Source organism: Podarcis gaigeae, assembly GCF_964106915.1.
Source record: "Podarcis gaigeae genome assembly, chromosome: 4".
In the NCBI taxonomy this organism is placed as follows: Eukaryota; Metazoa; Chordata; class Lepidosauria; order Squamata; family Lacertidae; genus Podarcis; species Podarcis gaigeae.
In genome coordinates this window covers 92,839,346-92,863,749 of record NC_139677.1, presented here as the reverse complement: position 1 = coordinate 92,863,749, position 24,404 = coordinate 92,839,346, and the positions used below count along the sequence as shown (strand labels likewise).

General features: G+C 42.6%; 2 protein-coding genes across 2 annotated transcripts in view; one reads left to right on the top strand and one right to left on the bottom strand.

The window, feature by feature from the left end:
- Positions 1–6,045, top strand: part of NAALAD2 (N-acetylated alpha-linked acidic dipeptidase 2) — a 38,426-nt gene extending 32,381 nt beyond the window's left edge. Inside the window, exons 16-19 of the mRNA XM_083736597.1 lie at positions 248–512; positions 1,923–2,004; positions 3,404–3,496; positions 4,953–6,045. Of these exons, the coding sequence (XP_083592723.1) occupies positions 248–512; positions 1,923–2,004; positions 3,404–3,496; positions 4,953–5,142 (630 nt within the window). The 3' untranslated portion in view covers positions 5,143–6,045. The remainder of the gene's footprint in view (positions 1–247; positions 513–1,922; positions 2,005–3,403; positions 3,497–4,952) is intronic.
- Positions 6,046–6,249: 204 nt separating this feature from the next.
- On the bottom strand, positions 6,250–22,391 carry CHORDC1 (cysteine and histidine rich domain containing 1). The gene is made up of 11 exons (XM_083737212.1): positions 22,140–22,391; positions 15,300–15,349; positions 14,693–14,749; positions 13,304–13,464; positions 11,347–11,447; positions 11,001–11,059; positions 9,701–9,771; positions 9,476–9,581; positions 8,761–8,880; positions 8,307–8,369; positions 6,250–7,437 (listed from the first exon to the last, which is right to left on the bottom strand). Exons 1-11 carry the CDS (start codon positions 22,201–22,203, stop codon positions 7,285–7,287), a joined length of 1,005 nt encoding a protein of 334 aa, XP_083593338.1. The 5' UTR covers positions 22,204–22,391; the 3' UTR covers positions 6,250–7,284.
- Positions 22,392–24,404: the final 2,013 nt, after the last annotated feature.

Genomic DNA, 24,404 nt, shown 5'->3' with positions numbered 1-24,404 from the left:
AGCTCCAGAAAACATTCGCAAACCAGAACACTTACTTAAAGGTTTGCGATGTTTGGGAGCCGATTTGTTCGGCAACTAAGCCATTTGAGAACCAAGGTATGACTGTAATTGAGTCTCCATCTTTCTTAGAATCGTAGAACTGTAGAGTTTGAAGGGACCCTGAGGGTCACCGCCTTAAATGCAGGAATTTCAACTAAAGCATGCAGGACAGGCACATTTGACCCATTTCTTCGCTCTCCTTTTCCAGAAAGTAGACAAATTCAGTAACTACCCTCTCTACCACACCACGTACGAGACCTTTGAATTAGTCGAGCGGTTTTACGACCCCGAATTCAGGAAGCAGCTTGCCGTCGCTCACCTCCGGGCAGGCTTGGTCTACGAACTGGCTGATTCCCAGGTCCTTCCTCTCCATTGCCAAGACTATGCAGAAGCATTGAGGACCTACGCCGACGGAATCTACAATGTGGCCAAGGATCACAAAGCACAGCTGGGAACCTACCAAGTATCGTTTGGTGAGCCTGATGCAAAAGGGGTACAAAGTCCGTACAGATGTGCTTCCTGTTGCTACGGGTCTCTGTTAGCGACAGATATGGGTCACACCCACACGTTTAAAGCACATAGCTCCCCCCAGAGCATCCTGGGAGCTGTAGTTTGTTATTTGAAAGACTGTATTCCCTCCTGTGAACTTGCCCGGGTTCTGAGATCTTCAGAAGATCTCTCGGTCCCACCACCCTCACTGGGACGCTTGGTGCAGGAGGGCCTTCTCGGTGGTTGCCCCCAAACAACTCTGAAACACCTTCCCTGGGGGAGACAGATTGGCTCCCTCCTTGTGGTCCTCCCACCAGCAGGCGAAGACCTTCTTGTTCCAACAAACTTTGGGAAACTCACTGCTTTTAATGAAAGGGCTGGTACTGTGCTATTTTTATGGTAGTTATTTATACGTTTATATATGTGTATCTATAATCACTTTAATTCTATTAATGAGTCATTGGTTTTTTTAATGGCATTTCCCCCAATGTTTTTAGTTGTTCCTATTTTATTTGGAAGTTGGTTCGGCTTTAGAACTTCTCTTACCTCCCAAGACTTCCCCCTAATGCTCAGCCAACAAACTACTCTTCTGTGATTTAATACAAGAACGTAAGACAATCCTGCTGGATCAGGCCAATGACCCATCTAGTCCAGAATCCTGTTCTCACAGTGGCTGAACAGATTCCTGTGGGAAGCCTGAAAGTTGGGCATGAGTGCAAGAGCACTCTGTCCATCTGTGATTTCTCTGCAACTAGCATTTAGAAGTGTAATGCTTCCTTCAGTGGAGATGGAACATAGAACATAATACTCACTGATAGCCCAATTCTCTATGGTAAAAAGGTAAAGTACCCCTGGATGGTTATGTCCAGTCAAAGGCAACTATGGGGTTGTGGCGCTCATCTCGCTTTCAGGCCAAGGGAGTCGGCGTTTGTCCACAGACAGCTTTCCAGGTCATGTGGCCAGCAGGACTAAAGCGCCTCCGGTGCAATGGGACACCGTGATGGAAGCCAGGGTGCACGGAAATGCCGTTTACCTTCCCGCTGCAGTGGTACCTATTTATCTACTTGCACCAGTGTGCTTTTGAACTCCTAGGTTGGCAAGAGTGGGACAGAGCAATGGGAGCTTACTACATTGTGATGTTTCGAACCACTGACCAGCAAGCCCAACAGGCTCTGTGGTTTAGACCACAGCGCCGTCCTCTATGACACATTTGAAACCACCACTCATCAGCATAGTCAATACTGAACTAGATCTGATCGGCCACCTTAAGGCAGCTTCCTGTTTGTTTGGAACTGGAGGTGGCCAGGATTTAAGCCTGGGACCCCCTGACACTGAACTGTGAGCTTTACTCTTTTCTAAATTAGGAAATTGACTTATCAACTCTGTATTTGCAGATCCTCTCTTTTCTGCTGTGGCTAATTTCACAGAGGCAGCTGCTGATTTTCACCATAGATTATCACAGCTTGATCAGAACGAGTGAGTATGGGTTTGCAAAACTGGTTTTTCTTTTTTTAAAAAATAAACAGACGGAATGCGCTGCTGTTCAGCATTTTTCAAATACTCTATTTTTAAGAAATTTATGTAACGGAGATGGAGATCAATGTTGAGTCACAAGACAAACGCAAGGCAAATTTAAAAGCAATAAGCAACTAAAAAATAAAAATAAATGGTTTTGGGGTTAATAAAGAGCCTGGCAAACTTAAGTCCATATCCCTGATTTGCAAACCACAATTTACTTGGAACCAGCATTGCATTTTCATTGGACCCAAGATTCCTACACTGTTGCTGAAATGAGAATGCCTTTATGCAACTTAAGTAAAGCTGCAGGTGCAGCTACCATCACTGGTCTTCTTCTTCTTCTTCTTTGGCAATCACTTGTAGCTGAGTAAGATTGTCTTCCATAAACACGGTTTTAACAATGAGTCCGTAAGTGACTGTGGAGGCCAATTCTGGAACCACACGTCCTTCCACAGTGGGGACATTGCTTTCCGGGCGGGAGTTCATCACGGTGTGGATTTGCCAAGCGTGCCTTCCTCTTAGCACGTTTCTCCCTTGCATCCTGAGTTTGAGTGTCTTCAAAGCCCATGACACCTTTGGTAAAGGCTGATCTCCAATTGGAGCGCTCACAGGCCAGTGTTTCCCAGTCGTCAGTGTTTACACTACATTTTTTTTTTAGATTTGCCTTGAGACAGTCTTTAAACCTCTTTTGCTGACCACCAGCATTACGCTTTCCACTTTTAAGTTCGGAATAGAGTAGTTGCTTTGGAAGATGATAATCGGGCATCGGAACAACATGAACAGTACAATCAAGTTGATGTTGAAGAATCATTGCTTCAACAGTAGTGTGGCTCAATAAATTTATATATGGAAACAAAGCCTTCTGTATGTCACAGGCTCTGTTGACAGCAGGTGAGCAGCTGAGTGGGTGAATGAAAGAGCAAGGAAAGGCAAAACAGCCTGGATCTTCTAAGCAACATGATTGCTAAAAATACATTAACTTCAAAGCTGGTTGGAATGTAGTATCACACACTTTAGGAGAGAGCCTATGGAAAGCAGAACATTAGGCTAAAGTGCCTTCCATGTGCCCATAATCATCTGATGTCATACAAACTTACAGATCTAAGAAAGGACTGGACAAACTCATCGAGGATAAGGCTAGCATTGGAGGTAGCATATAGCCTGGAGACAGTAATGGCCATAATGTTTGTCTTCTACCTCCAGGCTGTGTATTTCTGAAGACCCATTGCTGGGTTATTGTCCTTTTACTGTGCTTGTGGGCCTTCCCAGAGGCATGCTTGACCATTGGAAGAAATGGTCATTGGTGTGGTCCAACAGGGCTTTCCTATGTTCTAATGATGTCTCTCTCACTTTACAGCCTCATTGCTGTGCGGAGGGCAAATGATCAGCTGATGCTTCTGGAGAGAGCGTTCATCGATCCCCTTGGGTTGCCAGGCAGGCAGTTTTACAGGTAAGCCATCATAACACAGAGAAGAGGTTGTTTGCAGGGCATAGGGCAGTAGACCTGTTTCCCCCTCTCTCAGACAAATGGATTAGAGCTGTGGTTCCCCACCTCTGACACCCAACAGAGCACTCAAAATTTGCTAATGGTCTTGGAGGGAGGGGGTGGGGACTTAATAGTTTTTTCTGTCTCTTGTAGCAATTGTAATGTTCCAGGAAAGACACTTCATGATTTTTAAATTTATTTTTTGTTGCTTCTTTTATTTCAATGATGCTGTATTTCGTTGTATTACAACCTGAATTCCACAGAACTCAAAATTGCAGTACAATAAACAGCAATGTAAGAAAAGAAGCAATAAAAGTGCTATAAAAATCCAGCATGTATATTTAATATGTCATGCAGCAGGCCACCCGAATGAAGCTCACGGACCATTGGTGGTCTGGGAAACCTTGAATGAAGGTACCCATTTTCCCACACAATGCCCATAGTTACCCTAATAGGAGGACAGGTTGGGTAGATTCTAAAAGCAATGTTTTCTGTGATAACAGTTGAGCAGATGGATGTGGGACCATAGTTAATGCCAGCAAGGAAAAAGAGGGAGCACCCATTCCAGAGAAAGCAATTATTATTATTATTATTATTATTATTATTATTATTATTATATCATCACTTTTTATCAAAGGATCCCAGGGTGGAAAGTAGGGAGTTGGGAATATGCATTCCTGCACCTGCAGTTCCAAACCAAAAATTAAATGCTTTTGCATAGTCCGAGTGATGTTGACCCCTCATGTGAGCAATGGGCACCTTTACTGACCACATACTGCACTAAAACAACCCAGGCGACTAAACACCTAGCATTGGGACAGGTTTTTGCCAACCTATCTTGCCAGTAATGTCTTGCACAATTTCTAAGCCAGGTACTGCTTAACTCAACTCATAAAACCCTATATGGCTTTGGGCCCAAATGCCTGGCAGGTTTGCTGCATTTACTGGGCTATACATTAAGGTCAGCAGTGGTCCTTTTCAGGGAGGGGAGGCAGTGCTGTAAGAGGAGAGGGAGTATTCTCAATTGTTGTGTCCTTGTTTGCGCAGTTCATCCCCAAGAAGGTTCATACAGCAGCCATGCCATTTTCATTTGTGTCAGGAAAGATGTATTTTAATCATTTCAGGCTTCTAAAATGCTCACACTTGTGCTGCTTTAGTGTAAAGCTCTCCCTGAACTGTAGCTTACGATGTTTCATTTCTTTGGAAAATGGCCCTGGGAACCCTATAAAGGTCCAGCAACAGAAATAAAGACTTTGGGGGGTTGTCGTCAGCTGTTTTACTCGAGTAGACCCACTGAAATTAATGAAACAAATTAGGTCCATTAATTTTAATAGGTCTACAGTGACTTAAAATTTGACTAACTTTCTGCCAGGGTTTGCTTGCTTAATTTTTTAAAAAAATGTGTTCCCTTGCCCCACAGACACATCATCTTTGCTCCAAGCAGCCGCAACAAGTATGCAGGTGTGTCCTTCCCTGGAATCTATGATGCCATGTTTGATATCGACAGCAGGACAGATCAACGCAAAGCTTGGGAGGAAGTCAAAAGGCAAATCTCTATTGCAACTTTCGCGGTTCAGGCTGCTGCAGGGACACTGAAAACTGCGTTGTAGGATAGTTGGGAGCAGCAGGAACGAGAACAGAAACAATCTATTTGAACTGCATGCCCAGAAAGCTGATTCTTCTCAACACAGACATAATATTCAAACAGCAGCACCATGAGGCTACTTCCCTTGTCATGATCAGAAAGACCCATCAGAAAGTTTGACTGGAGGGGATGGAAGGTTAGACTGCCCCCCCCCCCAAGGACCTTGGAAGAAGGGTGGGATAAACACCATTAAAAAATGGACAAGAGATCATCTTTGCTGCCCATCTACACTTTCAACCTAGACTGACGACAATAATACTTTTTAATCAGACAGTGCTACTTCTGGCAGTTTAAAGCATTCACTCACATGCCATTTCTAAGCTGTCCTAAGCCAGTTCTAAAGCTCTCGTTTACAGCATGGGCCAAGACTGAGCACATTTCCAGCAAAGTGTGCAGCTGCCAGTGATTTTGATAGCCACAGTGGAAGAATTATATGTTTTCAGCACCAGCCACCAACTGTTCCACCTTGCCTGGAACAGTTTTTCACTCAGAAGCCCAGCTGAATCCATTTCACCTTGCATTCATTTGACGCTACTCACTAGTTCATCTAATTCCACTCCTCCCTCCCTGACAGTTTGCAGTTTCCACCTCTATTCTACCAACAGTGATATATGGCTTGCATGAAACACACAAGACTGCAGCTGAGCTACCGTAGAATAAATCCTCAAAAATCATAACTCAGATGCTACTGGAAAGAGGGTTTCCCTTCAAAGCTGAGTAGAAGAAGCACCTGGATGTAGAACAAAAAAGAAGAGTGAAACAACTTTAAAATTCTATTAACTGTTCAGCGTGGTTGTGACTACAGTAACCCATTTAAAGAAGCACTATGTGTAACCGCTCTTAAAATAAAAAATATCAGTGTACCTTCTACATCGTTTTACCACCATAAAGAAAGCCATCAAGGTGTGAAAGGAATGTTTTCTGACTGGGGTAGGCAGGACAGAAGGCAGGATGTTAGACCAAAAGTAATATTTACTGAATTTGTTTAACTGAACTCCTAATACATAACCAAAACTTGTTCAAACACTCATTCTGCTCACACTGTAGAAATCAGAAACTGAATGAAACCAGCTCCAGGTTAACTATTTATTCCATAAATTTATAAAAAGGTCTGAAGGGATGAGACCTTTAACAAATGTTCTTCATCAACAAAAATTAAACACACATCCATGCAGGGGAAAAAACACTAGGAAAAGAAGTTGGTTTTTGTTTTTTTGTTTTTTAAAGAACCTTAATTATTATTTTTTTAGGTGTTCCAGACACCTACTTTTTCCAGTTTCCCTATACAAATGAAATTCATGGCCGCAATATGGAAAAACTCATTTAACTTAACCACTGTTGTATATATATCTTTTTAATCCTCATGCTATAATTTAAAGCAAGTAGTTGCATTATTACACAGAATCAATTCTTTTCAAGGCAAAACAATTAAAAAGCGCAGGCTGCTGAAGTGGTGACTTGGCTGAGTAACATTTCAAGCACTGAGGAAATCTTAACACAGTGTGGACCACAATATGAACGTATGTTGATGCTGAACCAGGATGCATGTACAGCTTTGGAATTCTAAAACTAAAAGTCGTGGTCCAGGGTTGATTGCTGCAGCAGCTGCCAAAACTGACAGCTGTATTAGGTCGTGAACATTGAGCCTGCCCTACGCACTGCCAGTAAGCACCCCTGACAGAGTACATACAATATAACACAGCCTTAAGCAAATAAACGGTTGCATAACACTGCCCTACAATAGGGAAGAATAAACAAACAACTTCCTCAGCCCTTTTCTGGTGTTAAAAACAGGGACTTGCCAGGGGGAGAGAACCAGCAAGCAAGGGCAGTGCTGAGAAGGTGACAAAGGGCATCTTCCTCAGGTGCCTGTGGCTATTGGTTCCAACGGCTGCTGCTCACACCCACAACACCTCCATGAGCACCAGCCTTAACCATCTGGTGAAGATCCAGTACAACAAACAAAACAAACATTCTGCTACTGAAAAGCCTAGAACTACACCCAATCTGGAATGCAACTTTTTTGTGATTATGCAGAAAATTAAGTTACATTAAAACAGCAAAGTCACCACTTCACCAGGGGCAAAAATTGGCCTCTTCTCAGATTTCAAGCTTGTGCTGCAATTTCTTGCTGCTCTTTTGGTTTTACTTTGGACACTGGGAGTTCCAAGCCTGCCCATAACATGGGCTCAGCTTTCCTCATCGTGAGCTCAATCTTTGTAGCCGTCATATTTACGTAACTCCTTTTCACATCAATTACCTGGAAGAAGACATGTACATTTCAGTTTACTACTTAACTGCATGCCTGATTAACACTACAGAATTGAGTTTATTCAACTTGCTGCTATAAAGTAACTGTTTTTAAAAAACAAAGAAGCAAAACCCAGAAAAAAATAATGTAACTATTCGTAAGAGAAAATTTTAACACTGCCCTGTGTAACACAGGAATAGAAAAATTAGCCTAAGTGTAAGCTCTCATGAATACAGGTAAACAAATAAGTGCTGTCCCTTGACACATGTTCCAAGATACAAATTGCCTCCTATGTTGAACACACACCCCTGACTGTTTTGCGTACAGATTATGATGCTATTGAGGAAAGAGTGAATTGTTTAAGGGCTGGCATTTACTTAAGAGCATTTTATTCTAAACCAGATACTTACTAATTCAGCCAAAACTGAAAAGCAGAAAGTTATGTTCAGGAAACTAAGCATAGAACTACAGCAAGACTGAGGAGCAGGAGCAGCTTTAATATTACTCATCACAATGCCAGGATTTTTATTTATTTTTCCACAAAAGTGGACTATTTTAAATGCCTCAGGTTTCCAATAAATCAGAATACAAAAGGAACAAGGAAAGTGTAGATTTTATGATTTGTATCTTCAATTGCATTGAGATTAGTAGAAGATTGAATGAGAGGTATTCTGTACTTAGCATCTACTTATCCAACTAAGTTTTACTCAGAAGTTAGTCATGTCCATTAATTTCAATGGAAGAATTCTGAGCAGGACAAATGCAAGATATACATATCTTGTAGTACTTAATCTTGTCACTTAATCCTTCTACAAGTGCCTGACTGTGATTTTGAACCTGCCTGAAGTTTAATTGAATGCAAATATGTATGTACTTACACCCCATAGATTCAGATTCTGATTAAATTCCTTATCACCTTCGAATACGATATGGATATTTAACTGGAAGAGAAGGAGAAGTTTATGCAGTAGCAGCTAAACATGCAGTATTTATTTCAGCTTGCAATGCTAGAAAGCAGAGAGTTTTCATTCACTCACTCACTCATTCCATAAAATTTATACATTGCTTGATTGTGAAAAAGAAAGATAAAACAGTAAAATGAAGAAGTATTTACAACCCTGCTTTAAAACATCCAAGTTGTAAAATGCTAAAACAGGTTAAAATTACCTAAACTTTCTAGGCAACTGAGTAGGCTCATCTAAACAGGAATGTTTTTAGCAGGCGCCGAGAAGAGTACAGTGAAGTTTCAAAATGCAGGTGCTGCCACACTAAACAATCAATTTGAATTTGGAGTTAAAACGGGAACAATACAGGCCATTTAGGGTAACTCACCACCGTGCTATTTGCTTCTACATGACTAAGTTCAGGAATGGAATTCTTGGCATAAATAGAAATTGTCACTTCACCTCCAGTTTGATGCCAATCGTGCCTGCATGGAACCACTTTTTTCTCCTGTAGGCGGTTAGAGTTAAAAGACACAAATCATGGTTTCAACCCATTTGCAAATACTTTCCTTGCTACTTATCTTTTTCCAAAGTACACTGGGCTCTATGGAGGCATAGCCTAAGACTCTTTCCATACAGATTCTTTACAATCCCTTCAATGTCATTTATATTGCCCCCCCCCCCAAATGTTCTATGGCTGAAGCTCACTTTAACAAGATGGAAAGGGAGTCAATGTTTCAGCATTTGTCATCATTGTACAGTATATAGCCTAGGTAGAAGAAAACAAAAACAGAGAAACCCACAGAACCACCTTTCTGCAGAGGTGTTTAATTAATTGAGGCACAACTTCTATGTTATGGCTCTGTCTGGTTAGTTGCTCCACTAAACTTTGTGCCCTCTGTTTTATTCTGCAAAAGTCCAAATATTGTCAGGTAACATCTCACTGCATTCAAGTCGTTGTAAGGTACAAGTTGATTGACCAATGATGGAAAATGAAATATTCAAAGTTTCACACATAAGTCAGTCTATCCAAGCAGGTGTATTATTTTTAGCAACACAGGTAAGAATAGGTAGCTATTAATAACACATCCCTTGCTACTTACAGCATCCTTCTTAATCCATGCATGTATTCCTGTCGCACAACCCTCTTGAGACAAGAAAGTATTGAAGTCTGATGTTTTCCTCTTGCAGCAACTCCAGTATTTCATCCTGTGTATTAAGATTTAAAGACGTCATATAAACAACTGCAACAAAACAAATCTCAAGTTTCATTGTGCCTAGCTAGCGGATGGTTAACAGAGAATTCGAGGAAGACACATACTACTAACCCTTCATGGAATATAGGGACACCTGCGTGGTATGTACATGTTTCTTCCATGCTGTGTGGTCCTTCAAATGTCTAAGGGAAAAATTAACAGACAAATAACGTTTTACCAGTCATTGCATTAGATTATTGCTCTACAGCTTCCACCCAACAGCTGAGGTAGCCGCTTACAGTGCAATCCCAACATCATCTGCTCAAAAATTCTATAGAATTCAACGGAGCTTACTTCCAGGTAGGTAAATTTAGGACTGCAGTTGTATCAAGTTTCCTCCGGCTGACTCAGCTCAGCTCAGTTTCCTCCGGCTGACTGGTCTGACTGGTCCAATCAGTGCCAAAGCATTTGTTTGGGGGTCTAAGCAGAAACTTGTAACAATGCCCCCCACCTCCCACATGACCCATAACATGACCCATCCCATCCATGCAACTTTTTGAGTCATGAAAGAGATTTCTCCTGTAATTCTAAAATTACGCTTTTAATATTTCTGAAACTACACCATGGCACCATAGCCCACAATGGGACTCTTCTGCCATGCCCTCAACTTCCTCTATTTTTGTGCTATTTTTGATTTAACATCTAAGCCTGAAGAATATACTCTTACGCTTGCTATTTTTTAACTTTTTAATTGGACCTGGGAAAGTCTCTAATATTAATATGCTTGAAGTTTCCTTCCCTTTCCTAAGAGATTGTACTGTGTTATGACTGTTTTTAAATTGATTAATTTTTTTGCATGCTGTTAATTTTGTTGAAAGTCGCCTGGAGACTGACTAATGTTACATGACTAAACTAAATTAATAATAAATTATTTTCTGAACAGTCTCTAAAAGCCATAAATGTTTACATGTGCCAGTGCCGACCAAACACATCACAAAATTCTGATGGAAGTGTAACGCAGAAGCTTACACAATACTTTATAACTGGAAAAGAAATGAGTAACAGCTCACATTCTTGGCAGTGCAAAAACACATGCCCATACAAATATCCCTCACCTGTACTCAAGAACTAAATGCTACAATAATTACTGGTGCGTGCCAAAAGACATCATGCAATATTGGGTGATGTGATCTGTACTGAGTGACAACTTACTGATTGGTTTTATTTATAAAGGTATTTTTATACCACTATACGTAAAATAAATCAAAGGAGTTAACAGCATACATACATATATACAATAAATCTAAAATCCAAGACCACCTAATTCCCTGCATTAGCTTGGCAGCAAAGAAAAGTTCTCAGCAACTTATAAAAGGATGGGGAACTAAGGGGTTTGAAGTGTGGCACATTTACATAACATTGAGATATTTACCTTTTTACAGCCTGCATTTTTACATGGAGTCCCAATCTTTATCTCATCACTATCATCCTCTGTAAAACAGGAATAGTTTGCATTATAAGTCTTAAGAATTCACTGTTCTTCTAAAGAAATGAGCAGAACTCAAGCATATAGGAGTATACAAATGAGATTTTCTACCCAAGATGTTTATCTTTCAGGAACCATCTGCTACACAATCAGATAGGATACTTCCATGTTCAGTGCTCTGAACTCCAAGGAGGGGTTCAATAATAATAGCAATAGATTCACTGAACCTATCGAGCACTGAGCTACAACACACTCATTTAGGTAAAAACATGAACCCTATCAAGCTATATACCTTTTTTAATTTCATTTCCTGATGACAGCTTTAGCTTCTCTAATGCTTGCTTCAAGGAAGCAGATACTTTCAGCTCCAAGCAACTCATCGGCTCATCTGGGCTAAAGAAAGCAGAGGGAGTAAGTTGTGTTACTTTTTAACGTGACAAAAGCAATTCGTTTCAAAATACTTATGAAGTCTTCTAGAACACTGGTATTTTGCAGGTGCATTAGGACAGATAAATAGGCTGCAGCCTGACCCAAGGTAGTTTGCACCAGCGGCACCAGCATACACACATAAGTGGTATATGAATACAGTGGTACCTTGACTAAAGTCCAGTCTATTATAAGTCAATTTTGGACCAAGTCCAATTGCAACCCGGAAATGAGTACTCCAGGTTCAGTCATTTTTTTGATATAAGTCGGGCCAGGCTTCTGTTTTAGGGGTCGCTTTTCATCGTCTGGTTCCTGTTGAGTGTGTTTCGTTTGTTAATTGAGTCCCTCGCTGCTAATCAGAGGCTTCCTGCTGAGTCTGCCAGCTGTTGCAACACAGAGGTGATATTTGGAGGATTCGTTTTTGATTTTTTTGTGTGTGTTTTGGTTTGTGCGGCTTTTTCGGTTTTTTGACTGTGACTTCGTTTTATGGGACTGAGGCGAACCCAGTTCAGCTACTGGCTGATTGTGTGACTGCAGAAATGGATAAAAGCCCCCCATCCAAACAACGGCTATCATCAGTGCACGTAAGAAAAAATAATAATGTTATTTTTTTCCATCTACAATACTGTCTTATATATTTTATAGTACAGTACATGGATTATTGCCTTTTATGGATCAATGGGCTCGTTAGACAGTAAAATTTGTGTTAAATTGCTGTTTTAGGGGGTGTTTTTCAATCCATTTTCAATTACTTTCTATGGGAAAGCACGCCTTGTTTTAAGTCCGCTTTGTTTTAAGACCGGACTTCCGGAACGGATTACGGTCTTAAATCAAGGTACCATTGTAAATGGAAAACAGGGATTATAATTTGGATCTGACTAAAGGTACACCCAGGGTCTGAAAAGGTTGAAAAGTACTTTTTTGGAATTTACATCGAGAAATTTCATGTGAACACTGTAAGCTACCTTATAGCAGCTCGTATGACTGGCCCCTAAAGCCCAATACTGTCTAGCCTGACAAGGAGTGGCTCTCCAGTACCTTTCGCACTCTTGCCTCCAGGTCCTTTAACTGGAAGTGCCTGGGATAGAATGGGAACTTCCATTATGAAAAGCTTATGCTTATTCGGTAAGCTATACAGTGGTACCTCGGGTTACATACACTTCAGGTTACATATGCTTCATGTTACAGACTCCACTAACCCAGAAATATTACCTCGGGTTAAGAACTTTGCTTCAGGATTAGAACAGAAATCATGCTCTGGCGGCGCGGCGGCAGCGGGAGGCCCCATTAGCTAAGGCGGTGCTTCAGGTTAAGAACAGTTTCAGCTTAAGAACAGACCTCCGGAACGAATTAAGTACGTAACCAGAGGTACCACTGTAGTTGTTCTCTTTCCATTTCCCATGACTTTCATCCATGCAAACTCTAAAAACAGCAAACCAATTTCAGTCCCAGAGAAGAGGAATAAACCCCAAGACCCAGCAAAGGATGCTCAGGCTCTGGAGGAAGAGAAATGGCTCTGCTGTCCTATACATTGTTTAAAGAAGCTTAGCCATCTGACTCAAGAGTTTCATCACTACTGGATGCATATTATTCCCCCCAGAGACAAGAAGTGCTTCTCTCCTTTGCCTGGTATTTGGTCACAGAAACAAGGCACCTTCTGACTGCATCCTGAAGCTGCTCAACTGCAAAATATACACATAAAGCAGGTTTTAACATTAGATATCCACTCCCCAAATGCTGGAAAACGGGGCATATATATGTAAGATAGATAGATAGATAGATAGATAGTAATTTGGCACAAATGCCTGCTCTCAGGACAATACCTTGGCCTCTGTATTGCTTCCACAGGCTTTGGTGCCTGAATTATGTGTTCTTGAAATTTAGGCTTCAAGTCAGCTAACTCCTTTCGCTCAGAGGTAGTTTTAACTTCAGGTTTGACTGGTTCAGGGGGCTTCTCACTATTATGGAAGCCCTTTGTACAGCCCTGATAACAACAACAACAATAATAATAATAATGTTATTATTTATGCCCTGCCCATCTGGCTGGGTTTCCCCAGCCACACTGGGCAGCTTACAGCACATAAAATCATGTATGCATACTAGTACAGTACCTAATGTTGACTGTATATTCAGCTCTAACAATGCAATTTCTTAAGCTAGTTCTGCCACTTCAGCGCTTAATATTTATAAGTAAATACTAGGGTTAAGTACAGACATTCAGATCAACTTCCTCCCATCAGTTTCTCAAATGCAGCAACCTATGGTCTTTTAAGTTATTACATTCAGGCCTGTGCAGACAGGTACACATGCCCCAAGCCTCAGATGGCTAAGCAGGCTGGGGGACCTGTCGGACCATGCCAGGAACAAGACTCCTGCCCCGTGCCTCAGACAAGCTCAGCACAGCCCTGCACACACACATGGTTTTAAAGGTCTTCCATACTTATTAGAATCATACAAACTAATAGCAGATTCAGTTATTCCACTGTTAATCATTATCTAGCCCAAACAGTAGCATTCATGTGTAAGAGGGAAGCAGCAGGTTCAGGGAAGCACAACAAAATGTTTAGGGGGAAAACCAAAGAGCCTAGTGACGACTAAGCATGCACGGTGACCTTGGAACAGAATGTTAGGGAGAGAAATGAAATGGAGTAACCCAGAAAATGGCATGGCTGTTACACACACTACAGCTTTTTGATTCAGGCCTCACTTTTATAATCAAAATGTCAAGAAATAATTGAAACACCTGCAGAGAAGACAACACACTTTCTTCACTTGAAGGCAGCTGATTTGAACACTCCATGTCAGTGGCAAACAGTTGTACAACATCTACAAGCTACAAGCAAATGCAGGTTTTTAGAACCTGATTTTTCTAAGTGTGTCTTGGGCAACCTGTGGCCCTAATGTTGTTGACTACAGTCTAAGCCAGGCATAGGCAAACTTGGCCCTCCAGATGTTTTGGGACTACAACTCCCATCATCCCTAGCTAACAGGATCAGTGGTGAGGGATGATGGGAGTTCTAGTCCCAAAAACATCTGGAGGGCTGAGTTTGCCTATGCCTGGTCTAAGCTAAAATGCGGGCCATAGTCTAGCAACAACTGGAAGCCCATATGTTGCCCATTCCTGTTCTAAGGGATTCCCACCCCCTCAAATGAGCAACTTTCATTTTTTCATTTGTAGTAAAATACAACCATTACAAAATATTAATACATACCGCAATGCTTAAGAAGTCAGAAAAGTCTGTGGTCCTTCTTTTACAGCATGACCAGCCCTGCAAGATACAAGCCATGAATTTACCATCTTGATATCAAAAACACCTAAGGAGAAAAAACGGAATGCTTCCCCAATGTGAGATAACAAAGCTACACGAAAAGACCATAAATTATTCAACAGCTGGTACAGCAATGTAGGGCCCAATTTTTCAAAATCCCAAGACATGTTATTTTTAGATAAAGTGATAATCATCACTTTGTTAAAAAGCAATAAAAACTTACTAAACATTCCAACCCTGGTATCCAGCAATACGCAATAACAAGTGTCACCAACATACTTTGGGAGAGATGTACTGTAGCATAAGGTTCAATAGAGACCTGGAACATGTTTAACACAATGCATTCAAGTGATCACTGCTGCCTGGAACAGCATATGTTTCTATAATAACTAAACAGGGTAAATCTTCTATTTCAGGAAAAAAGTGGGCATTCCACCAAACTCAAGCAGATTGATACATCAAAGGTCATGAAGGGAATTGAAATATTGCCATGAGCATGATTTAGTTGAAGTTTTGGAAGGCTTTTAAACAATTATGTTTGTACACCTACTTTAAGAGCATCATGAAAGACTGGTACTCCTGGGTGATAGGTACAGGACTCTAAAAGAAGGAGAAAAAAGAAGGATTAGCAGAGGACAGCAGTGATACCATCCCTAAAGCTACAGGTTATATTTAGCAAAGTAAGTTAATCAGTCTTGTGATTGCTGTCAATATTTTCATATTCATCAAGGCTCAATATCATGTAACAGCACACTGCACGCTTTTTCAGTTAGAAACAGAACACAGAATTCAGGAAACACAAGCGGTTGTTACAAAATACTCCCTTTGGATGTTTGTGTGCTTTCCTGGATGGCATGTTATCTATAAAAGCCAGAAATGAATTGAGGCATAAAATTAAATATACATTTTAATAAGTAGAAATACCCAGCCTAAATTATTAGGTGGATTTGTAGTTGGGTTGAATGACCAAATCCAAAGAGTGCTCATTAATGGTTCCTCACCATCCTTGAAAAAAGGGACAAGTGGAGTACCACAGGATTCTGTCCTGGGCCTGCTGTTGTTCAGCATCTTTATAAATTAATTGGATGAAGGAATTGAGGAGATGCTCAATTCTGCCGATGACACCAAACTGGGGGTAGGGGATGGGTGGACAGGTAGCCAATACCGCTGAATACTGAACTGGTTTCAATATGACCTTAACAGATCGGAGAACTGGGCCCAAACTAACAAAATGAATTTCATGGGACAAATACAAGGTTTTACACTTAGGCCAAAAGAACCAGCAGCACAAATAGCAGACCACAATATGAACATGAATCAACAATGTGAAACTACAGGGGGAAATGCTAATGCTACTCTAGGCTGCAACAACAGAAGTATAGTGTCAAGGGAAGTAATTGTACCACTCTATTCTGCCTTGGTCAGACCACACCTGGAATACTGTGTCCAGTTCTCGACTCCACAATTTAAGGAGGATGCTAACAATCTGGAATGTGTGTAGAAGAGGGCAACCAAGATGATCAAGGGTCTGGAAACCAAGCTTTATGAGGAATGGTTGGGGAATTAGGTATGATTACCCTATTAAGAAGGAGGTAAGAGAGGCATCTTCAAATATCTAAAGAGCTGTCACATGGAAGATGGAGCAACTTCTACTCTGGAAGGTAGGACCCAAACAAATGGCTTCAAGTTATAAGAATGGAGATTCCAACTAAACATCAGGGATAACTTTCTGAAGGTAAGAGCTGTTAGATAGTGGAAGGACTCCTCCAGGAGGTGGTGGACACTCCATGACTAGAGGGTTTTAAGGAGAGGTTAAATTACCATCTGCCATTGATGCTTCAATTGAGATCCCTGCATTGAAGGGGGTTGGACTAGATGAGACCCCTAGGATCCCTTCCAACTCTATAATTACCGGTATATGATTCTATGACCCAGCTCCACTGGCACTGCCTATATCACATACAATCAAAACATGAATACCATACAAGAAAGAGGTCACGGCTAGGATTCAGAAAAGAAAATCAAGTAGAGTGTTTTGGGCTTGTATTTCTTTAAGCACTCTACTTGTAACTGATGGGGATTTCAAAGAAGAGGGCATTTAAAAGATGAGATCATACCAGGTGTGCCCAAATCATTTGACATGCCTAAAGTAGGTCTTTGGATTCCAGCTTAAGTGTTTGCAATGGACTCATGTACCACTTCTTAAGCATGCAAACAAGTTTCAAGGAGCTACATAACACTTTTACAGAACAAGTAACCAAATAAATATAGAGCAGTTTTGAAACCCACAATTTATATATAAAGTTCCACAATCCAACACCAAAATACTTGCCTGAAATGTCCAGGCAAAGCATACTTTGTGGAGTGGGGAGAAAGAGGAAATGGATTTGCATCCTGAAAAGTGGGATGTAAGTAATTATAAATAAGAACTTGTGCCCACTATCCAGGCAGTAGTAGTTCAGGTACAGTTCAGGTGATGCACGGCAAGCACTTATTCCTCAACAGGAAACACAATACAGCATCTCAACTTCACATGAGTGATATCATCAGCTCAGCTTCAAAAGTTGTTGTTTAGTCGTTTAGTTGTGTCCGACTCTTCGTGACCCCATGGACCAGAGCACGCCATGCACTCCTGTCTTCCACTGCCTCCCGCAGTTTGGTCAAACTCATGCTGGTAGCTTCGAGAACACTGTCCAACCATCTTGTCCTCTGTCGTCCCCTTCTCCTTGTGCCCTCCATCTTTCCCAACATCAGAGGCTTTTCCAGGGAGTCTTCTCTTCTCATGAGGTGGCCATAGTATTGGAGCCTCAGCTTAGGATCTGTCCTTCCAGTGAGCACTCAGGGCTGATTTGTTTCAGAATGGAGAGGTTTGATCTTCTTGCAGCCCATGGGACTCTCAAAAGTAAGGCACCTTAAACATTAAGTTTCAATTCCAGCAAAACACCTGACACATCCAGACCTCTCCCCATCTAAGATGTAGATCACTTTAGAAGCAGTCTGCTGAAACAATTAAAAATCTTCCACAGTCTAACTTCAACATATCCTTCTTCTTAAGCTTGCCAGTCAAACAAAAGTACTAACAGAATCTTTTACTAATGACAGTATATTCATATGATGCCTTTCTCACCATCCAGACCACCATGTAATACCAGCTTAGTGGGTACAGATCTGCTGTCTTAGCAGCAGGACCAGATGAGTTACTAAATGCCAGAAAACAAGTGAAAAATGGGCATTATTTGCTTTCTGGAAGTCATATAAATTGTGAAACCATTCTGACAACAGAATTCCCATGCTTAGTAGAATATATACCGGTAAATTCAGAAGAAGTCGAAATGCCAGTTCTATTATATACTTGTTCCAAATAAGAATCATTAACTTGCTTACAGTTCTATCATACGTAGCACAGACCCAGTTGCTTCCAAGTTCAAGACGTCTTATCCTGTTATGATAAACAGTATGCCCAGTGCAATCAAACCTCAAAGCATTAAATATAATATAAAAGAAATTAAGCAGCATTTTTTTTACAATACTGAACATGCTACTGACATTTTTGTCCTAACACTGAGCTCCTTGAAGTGAAAAAGTTGTTACTGATCAGTATCTACAGTAGAACATCTGAATTACTATGGGTGTACCAGTCTAGATGGAAAAAATAAGCAAATTGCAGGTGCCACACATGTAATTATTCTAATGACTAACAGGAGTCTCAAAGGTGCTGAGAATTGCAAAGATGAAATGTTCGGATTTCTTTACAGTGGGACCACATTCATATCCACACTCAACTCTTCCTTCTTCTGCTCTTTTCAGTAATGCCAGATCACTTATGTCGGGCATAGGTATCCTTACACCCACCAGTTGTTGCTGAACAATAACTCCCATTGGCCCCAGCAAGCTTGGCCAATGGCCAGGGATAATGGGAGTTGTAGTGCAGCAACATCTAGAGGGCTAAAGGTTCCCTACACCTGATTTACACAGCTCCACCCTGCTTCAAAACCACTCCATAAAGTCATTAGTTTCAACTTCTCAGTCCTCATCCCCAACTAAAGGAGCCCATATGTGTAACTGCATTTACTTGCAGTCACCCTGTTATTCGCCCATGCCTCCCTCTCTACTAGTTTATTGTCTTTCCCTCTCTTACTTCATTGTTACCACCCCCTAGACTAAATTTACAGTTTAAGGTTGTCATGGTAAGATCATGGAATCAGATTTGGAGGCTAGGTTGGTTGTAAGTCCTCGGGCCCACCCACCTCCCTGCTCAACTCAGGAAATATGGAGTATTGTATGTGTTTTGTTATGTTAGTATAATGCCATATTGTGATACCACCTCTCAGGGTTGTATGCTGGAGGTTTCCTGGGTGAAATCATAGGGCTGTTATTTTTAAAACACCATTTGAACGGCACTCCCCCGCTTGCACCCCAGGACTCTGCATTCTGCATGGGCATTTTTATCACATGTGCTACTAAGGCTCATCTCCTAAGATAACTTAATGTTGCTTTGTAACTCAAGACCAGTATCAGTGCATGGCAACAAAACATGATGTTCCCAAAACAAGCACAAAACATTATCCATGCCAGGAGAGGACAAAACAACTGATGCAGGGTCTTCTCTATTGTTGACTTAAAGCTCTCAGAAACTATCCTGTTCCGACAGAAGTATTTGAACAATGTTGCTGATAAGCAGCACAGAGCACCTGCTGTATCTTAGTTCAACCTACATGATATGGGAGAGGAGGAACACATTATTCTAATACAATTTAGTGTCAACTGTGTGTCTAGCAAATATTTCTTCTATATGTCTTTTACACACACATTTGTTACATTTATAACCACCACGCTATGGGGAGAGAAGAGTGTGCAAGTGGTACATAAACAAACACACTTTCCAAGAAGCCCTATCACTATACAGTATTAGGAAAAAATCCAAAAGAGATACAATACAGTGGTACCTCTGGTTACGAAGTTAATTCGTTCCTGAGGTCCGTTCTTAGCCAGAGGTACTACTTTAGCTAATGGGGCCTCCTGCTGCCACCGCGCCGCTGCAGCAGAATTTCTGTTCTCATCCTGGGGCAAATTTATTAACCCAAGGTACTACTTCCGGGTTAGCGGAGCCTGTAACCCCAAGTACCACTGTACTGGAATACATTGCCCAACCTGCTGCCCTTCAGACCCTGCTGGGCTCCCAACTCCTTATCAGTTCCAGCCAACATGGCCAATGACCAGGGACGTTGAAGGGCCGTAAGTTCCCCACCCCTGCATGACTTCATTCACATCTCAGTCTTCCTCCACAGAGTTGACATAGCTTGTGAAGTAGCTGAAGTGATGAACTTCATGGCTGAAAAGATAGGATTTGAACCTGGGTCTCCCTCGTTCTAATGTATGTGTGTGTGTGTGCGGACACACACACGTGTATTTATGTGACTGGCCCATAGCTCAGCGGTAGAGAACCTGCTTTGGACAGTCCCACAGTCCCTCCTGCATCTCCAGGTTGGGCTGGGAAAACTTCCTCTTTGAAACCCTAGGGAGCTGCTGGCAGTCAGTGCAGATGATACTGAGCTAAATGGCCCAATTGTCTGTTCCAATTTAAGGCAGCTTCCTATGCTCCATGGTCACCCAATGAGCTTAATAATAATAATAATAATAATAATAATAATAATAATTTATTTATATGCCGCCCATCTGCCTGAGTTGCCCCAGCCACTCTGGGAGGTGATGACAAAGGGAGAAGCTGACCCTGGATCTGCCTGGTCCTAACAGGACACTCAATTTCCCCCCATTCCTGAGTTGTTGCCGCTCATGCTGGCCAGGACTGACAGGAGCTGGGAGTCCAGCCCAGACATGGAGGGTGAGGACTCATGGGGTGTGGGGGGGGGGGGGAGAGAGAGAGAGATGAAGACTCCTCTAACCACTTGCTGTGAAGGTGGAATCAAGAGGGGAAGGAATGTATGTAGGCCACCTTGAGCTCCTTGGAGAAAAGATAGGATATGAATAAAACACATATCTTTAAAGTATAGAATAGGGGGGTGAGGACATGCATAGGTGCATGAGGCTGCTCTAACCACTATGCCATACTCCCTTGCATGGCCACAGGCCAGTCACTCCTCTCTCTCTCTCTCTCTCTCTCTGCCTGGCCCACCTCTTGGGGTTGTTGTGAGTATGAAATCAAGGGGGGGGCGAGATCTGTGTAGCCCCCAACCTTGAGTTCCTTAAAGATAATATATAACAAAATACAACACACACATATATACAGTATACAACGGGATGAAGACACACGTTGTGTGTAGGGAGAGAGAGCGAGACTGCTCTAACCACCACACCACACTCCCCTGAATGACCTTAGGCTAGTCAAGAGGGGTGAGCTCTGCACAGCCCCCCCAGCTCCTTAGAGAATAATATATAATACAATATAAACACATACACAGAGAGAGTATATGCAACGGGATGAGGACGTGTGTAGGGAGAGCGAGACTGCTCCAACCACCACACCACACTCCCCTGCATGACCTTAGGCTAGTCAAGAGGGGTGAGCTCTGCACAGCCCCCCCAGCTCCTTTGATAATAATATATAATACAATATAAACACATACACAGAGAGAGTATATGCAACGGGATGAGGACGTGTGTAGGAAGAGCGAGCGAGACTGCTCTAACCACTACGCCACACTCCCCTGCATGACCTTAGGCCAGTCACTCCTCTCTCTCTCTCAGCCTGGCCCACCTCACGGGGTTGTTGTGAGTATGAAATCGAGAGGGGGAGGAGATCTGTGTAGCCCCCAACTCTTGAGCTCCTTAGATTAAAGATAATATATAACAGAATACCACAAACGCATATATACAGTATACAACGGGATGAAGACACACGTTGTGTGTAGGGGGAGAGAGCAAACCTGCTCTAACCACCACACTACACTCCCCTCCATGACCTTAGGCAAGTCACTCTTGATGAAATCAAGAGGGGGGAGCTCTGCATTGCCCCCCCCCCAAGCTCCTTAGAGAATAATATACACACCGAGGGGGAGTATATGCAACGGGATGAGGAAGTGTGTAGGGAGAGAGAGCGAGACTGCTCTAACCACTACGCCACACTCCCCTGAATGGCCTTAGGCCAGTCAAGAGGGGGGAGCTCTGCATAGCCCCCCCCCCCCAGCTCCTTAGAGAACAATAATACAACACACACACACACAGAGAGTACATGCAACGGTATGAGGACGTGTGTAGGGAGAGAGCGAGAGCGAGACTGCTCTAACCACTAGACCACACTCCCTCGCATGGCCTTCTCGGACCAGCCACTCTCTCAGCTTGGCCTACCTCACGGGGTGGTTGTGAGGGCGGAGTGGAGAGCAGAAAAGCTTAAAATACCATTGTAATAGAATAATATCGTATTATTCCTCACCGCCCACGTTGGCCTCGGGGTCGAAGCGCTGCCCGCAGCCCCGGTTGTAGCACAGCAGAGCCATGGCCGAGAAGCGACGAGGAAGGAGCCGGCGGTTGAGAGCGAAGAGGGAGCCGAGGAGAAGCCGCCGCTGAGCTGACGGGAAAGGAAGAGGCTCTCTCGCGCTCTTTCCGGAAAAAGCCGGGCGGAAGCTTCGGCGCGGGAGGGGGGTGCCCTTCGCGAAACTTCGGAGGAGGGAATGCTCAGGGCGCACGCGCAGGGCGCTTCGGCCGGCGCGAAGGAAGGTAGACGGGAGAGGGCGGAACGGCGGCGCACATGCGCAGTGCGGGGTGAGGTAGGCGGTGTGTGTGTGAGAGAGGGGGAGGCGGTATGGGGGCGGGGCTTAGGAATTGCGTGAGCGTCGGAGGGCGGAGTCGTTGGAACGGCAGTGATTGGATGGCGGCACTTTTTTTTAATAAAAAAAGGGGGCGCAGGTTAGACGGAAATACGGTAACTGGCGCTGCAGATATTTATATGCATTTGTTCTGTCCGGATCAGTTTATTTGGAATGGTGCATACTCTACTTTTGTTTCTGGGATGCCTTGACATTAGGCAGCTTTCCCCATCCTGGTGCCCTCTAGGTGTTTTGGAGCCAGGCTGTTGTTGTTGTTTAGTCCCCATGGACCAGAGCACGCCAGGCACTCCTGTCTTCCACTGCCTCCCACAGTTTGGTCAAACTCATGCTGATCGCTTCGAGCACACTGTCCAACCATCTCGTCCTCTGCCGTCCCCTTCTCCTTGTGCCCTCCATCTTTCCCAACATCAGGGTCTTTTCCAGGGAGTCTTCTCTTCTCATGAGGTGGCTAAAGTACTGGAGCCTCATCTCCAGGATCTGTCCTTCCAGTGAGCATTCAGGGCTTATTTCCTTCAGAATGGAGAGGTTTGATCTTCTTGCAGTCCACGGGACTCTCAAGAGTCTCCTCCAGCAACATAATTCAAAGCATCAATTCTTCGGCGATCAGCCTTCTTTATGCTCCAGCTCTCACTTCCATACATCACTACTGGGAAAACCATAGCTTTTACTATACAGACCTTTGTTGGCAAGGTGATGTCTCTGCTTTTTAAGATGCTGTCTAGGTTTGTCATTGCTTTTCTCCCAAGAAGCAGGTGTCTTTTAATTTCGTGGCTGCTGTCTCCATCTGCAATGATCATGGAGCCCAAGAAAGTAAAATCTCTCACTGCCTCCATTTCTTCCCCTTCTATTTGCCAGGAGGTGACGGGCCCAGTGGCCATGATCTTCATTTTTTTGATGTTGAGCTTCAGACCATATTTTGCGTTCTCCTCTTTCACCCTCATTGAAAGGTTCTTTAATTCCTCCTCACTTTCTGCCATCAAGGTTGTGTCATCTGCATATCTGAGGTTGTTGATATGTCTTCCGGCAATCTTAATTCCGGCTAGGGATTCATCCAGCCCAGCCTTTCGCATGATGAGTTCTGCATATAAGTTAAATAAGCAGGGAGACAATATACAGCTTTGCCAAACTCCTTTCCCAATTTTGAACCAATCCGTTGTTCCATATCTAGTTCTAACTGTAGTTCTAACATGCCAGGTTAGGGAAGGCTGTTATAAGGGATAACACTAAGCCTTCTCTACCTTTAAAAATAGTACAGTCAATAGGAATTTGGGTGTGTTCCAGCTGTCAGTCATGCAGGAGTGACAAAAGATGCCTTTGCTTAAATTCTTTCTTCTTGCAAAGGAGACCTTTGTCCTCCTTTGTTTTTCCTTCATTCTCTGTCTGTCTCTTTAAAAAAAAAGGGGGTGGGGTGGGGAGGGAGCTCTAAGCAAAGAAGGAAAATGGGGTTGACAGGACCTTCTGCAGTCTATCTTTGAGTCAAGGTGTCAAAGACCAACAATACAGAAAATCAAAGTGAATTCTCTCCACCTCAAATCTTCAAAAACCCCATTGGACTATCCTGCATCTTAAGTTTTCAAAACTCGACGGACAAAGAAAATACCCTTAGATCTCCCCATAAACAGAACACTTTAAATCCACAGCTGTAAAGTGATCACAGAAATCCATAAAGGCTTATATTTTCATGAATTCTTACTTAACACACAAAATACCTGTGTTGGAGTCTCCTGTAGAGAGAACCATCTGTGATGTTAAACTGTCTTAAGCTTCCAACCCCCTCCATGCTTTTTCTAAGCAAAAAATTTTTTTGAATTGCTTCTTTCATACCGCACAAGTATGTGCACGCAAAAAGGCCTTGGCTTTTGTTTTCTTAA

What these genes read in the sequence shown, in the direction of transcription:
- CHORDC1 (XM_083737212.1), bottom strand. Translation starts at nt 22,203, where the DNA reads ATGGCTCTGCTGTGCTACAACCGGGGCTGCGGGCAGCGCTTCGACCCC. An exon ending in CCCCGAGGCCAACGTGGGCG is followed by an intron (nt 15,350 to 22,139) that starts GTGAGGAATAAT and finishes TCCTTCTTTTAG; the next exon opens with AGTCCTGTACCTATCACCCA. An exon ending in AGAATCTGAATCTATGGGGT is followed by an intron (nt 7,438 to 8,306) that starts GTAAGTACATAC and finishes GTCTTCTTCCAG; the next exon opens with GTAATTGATGTGAAAAGGAG.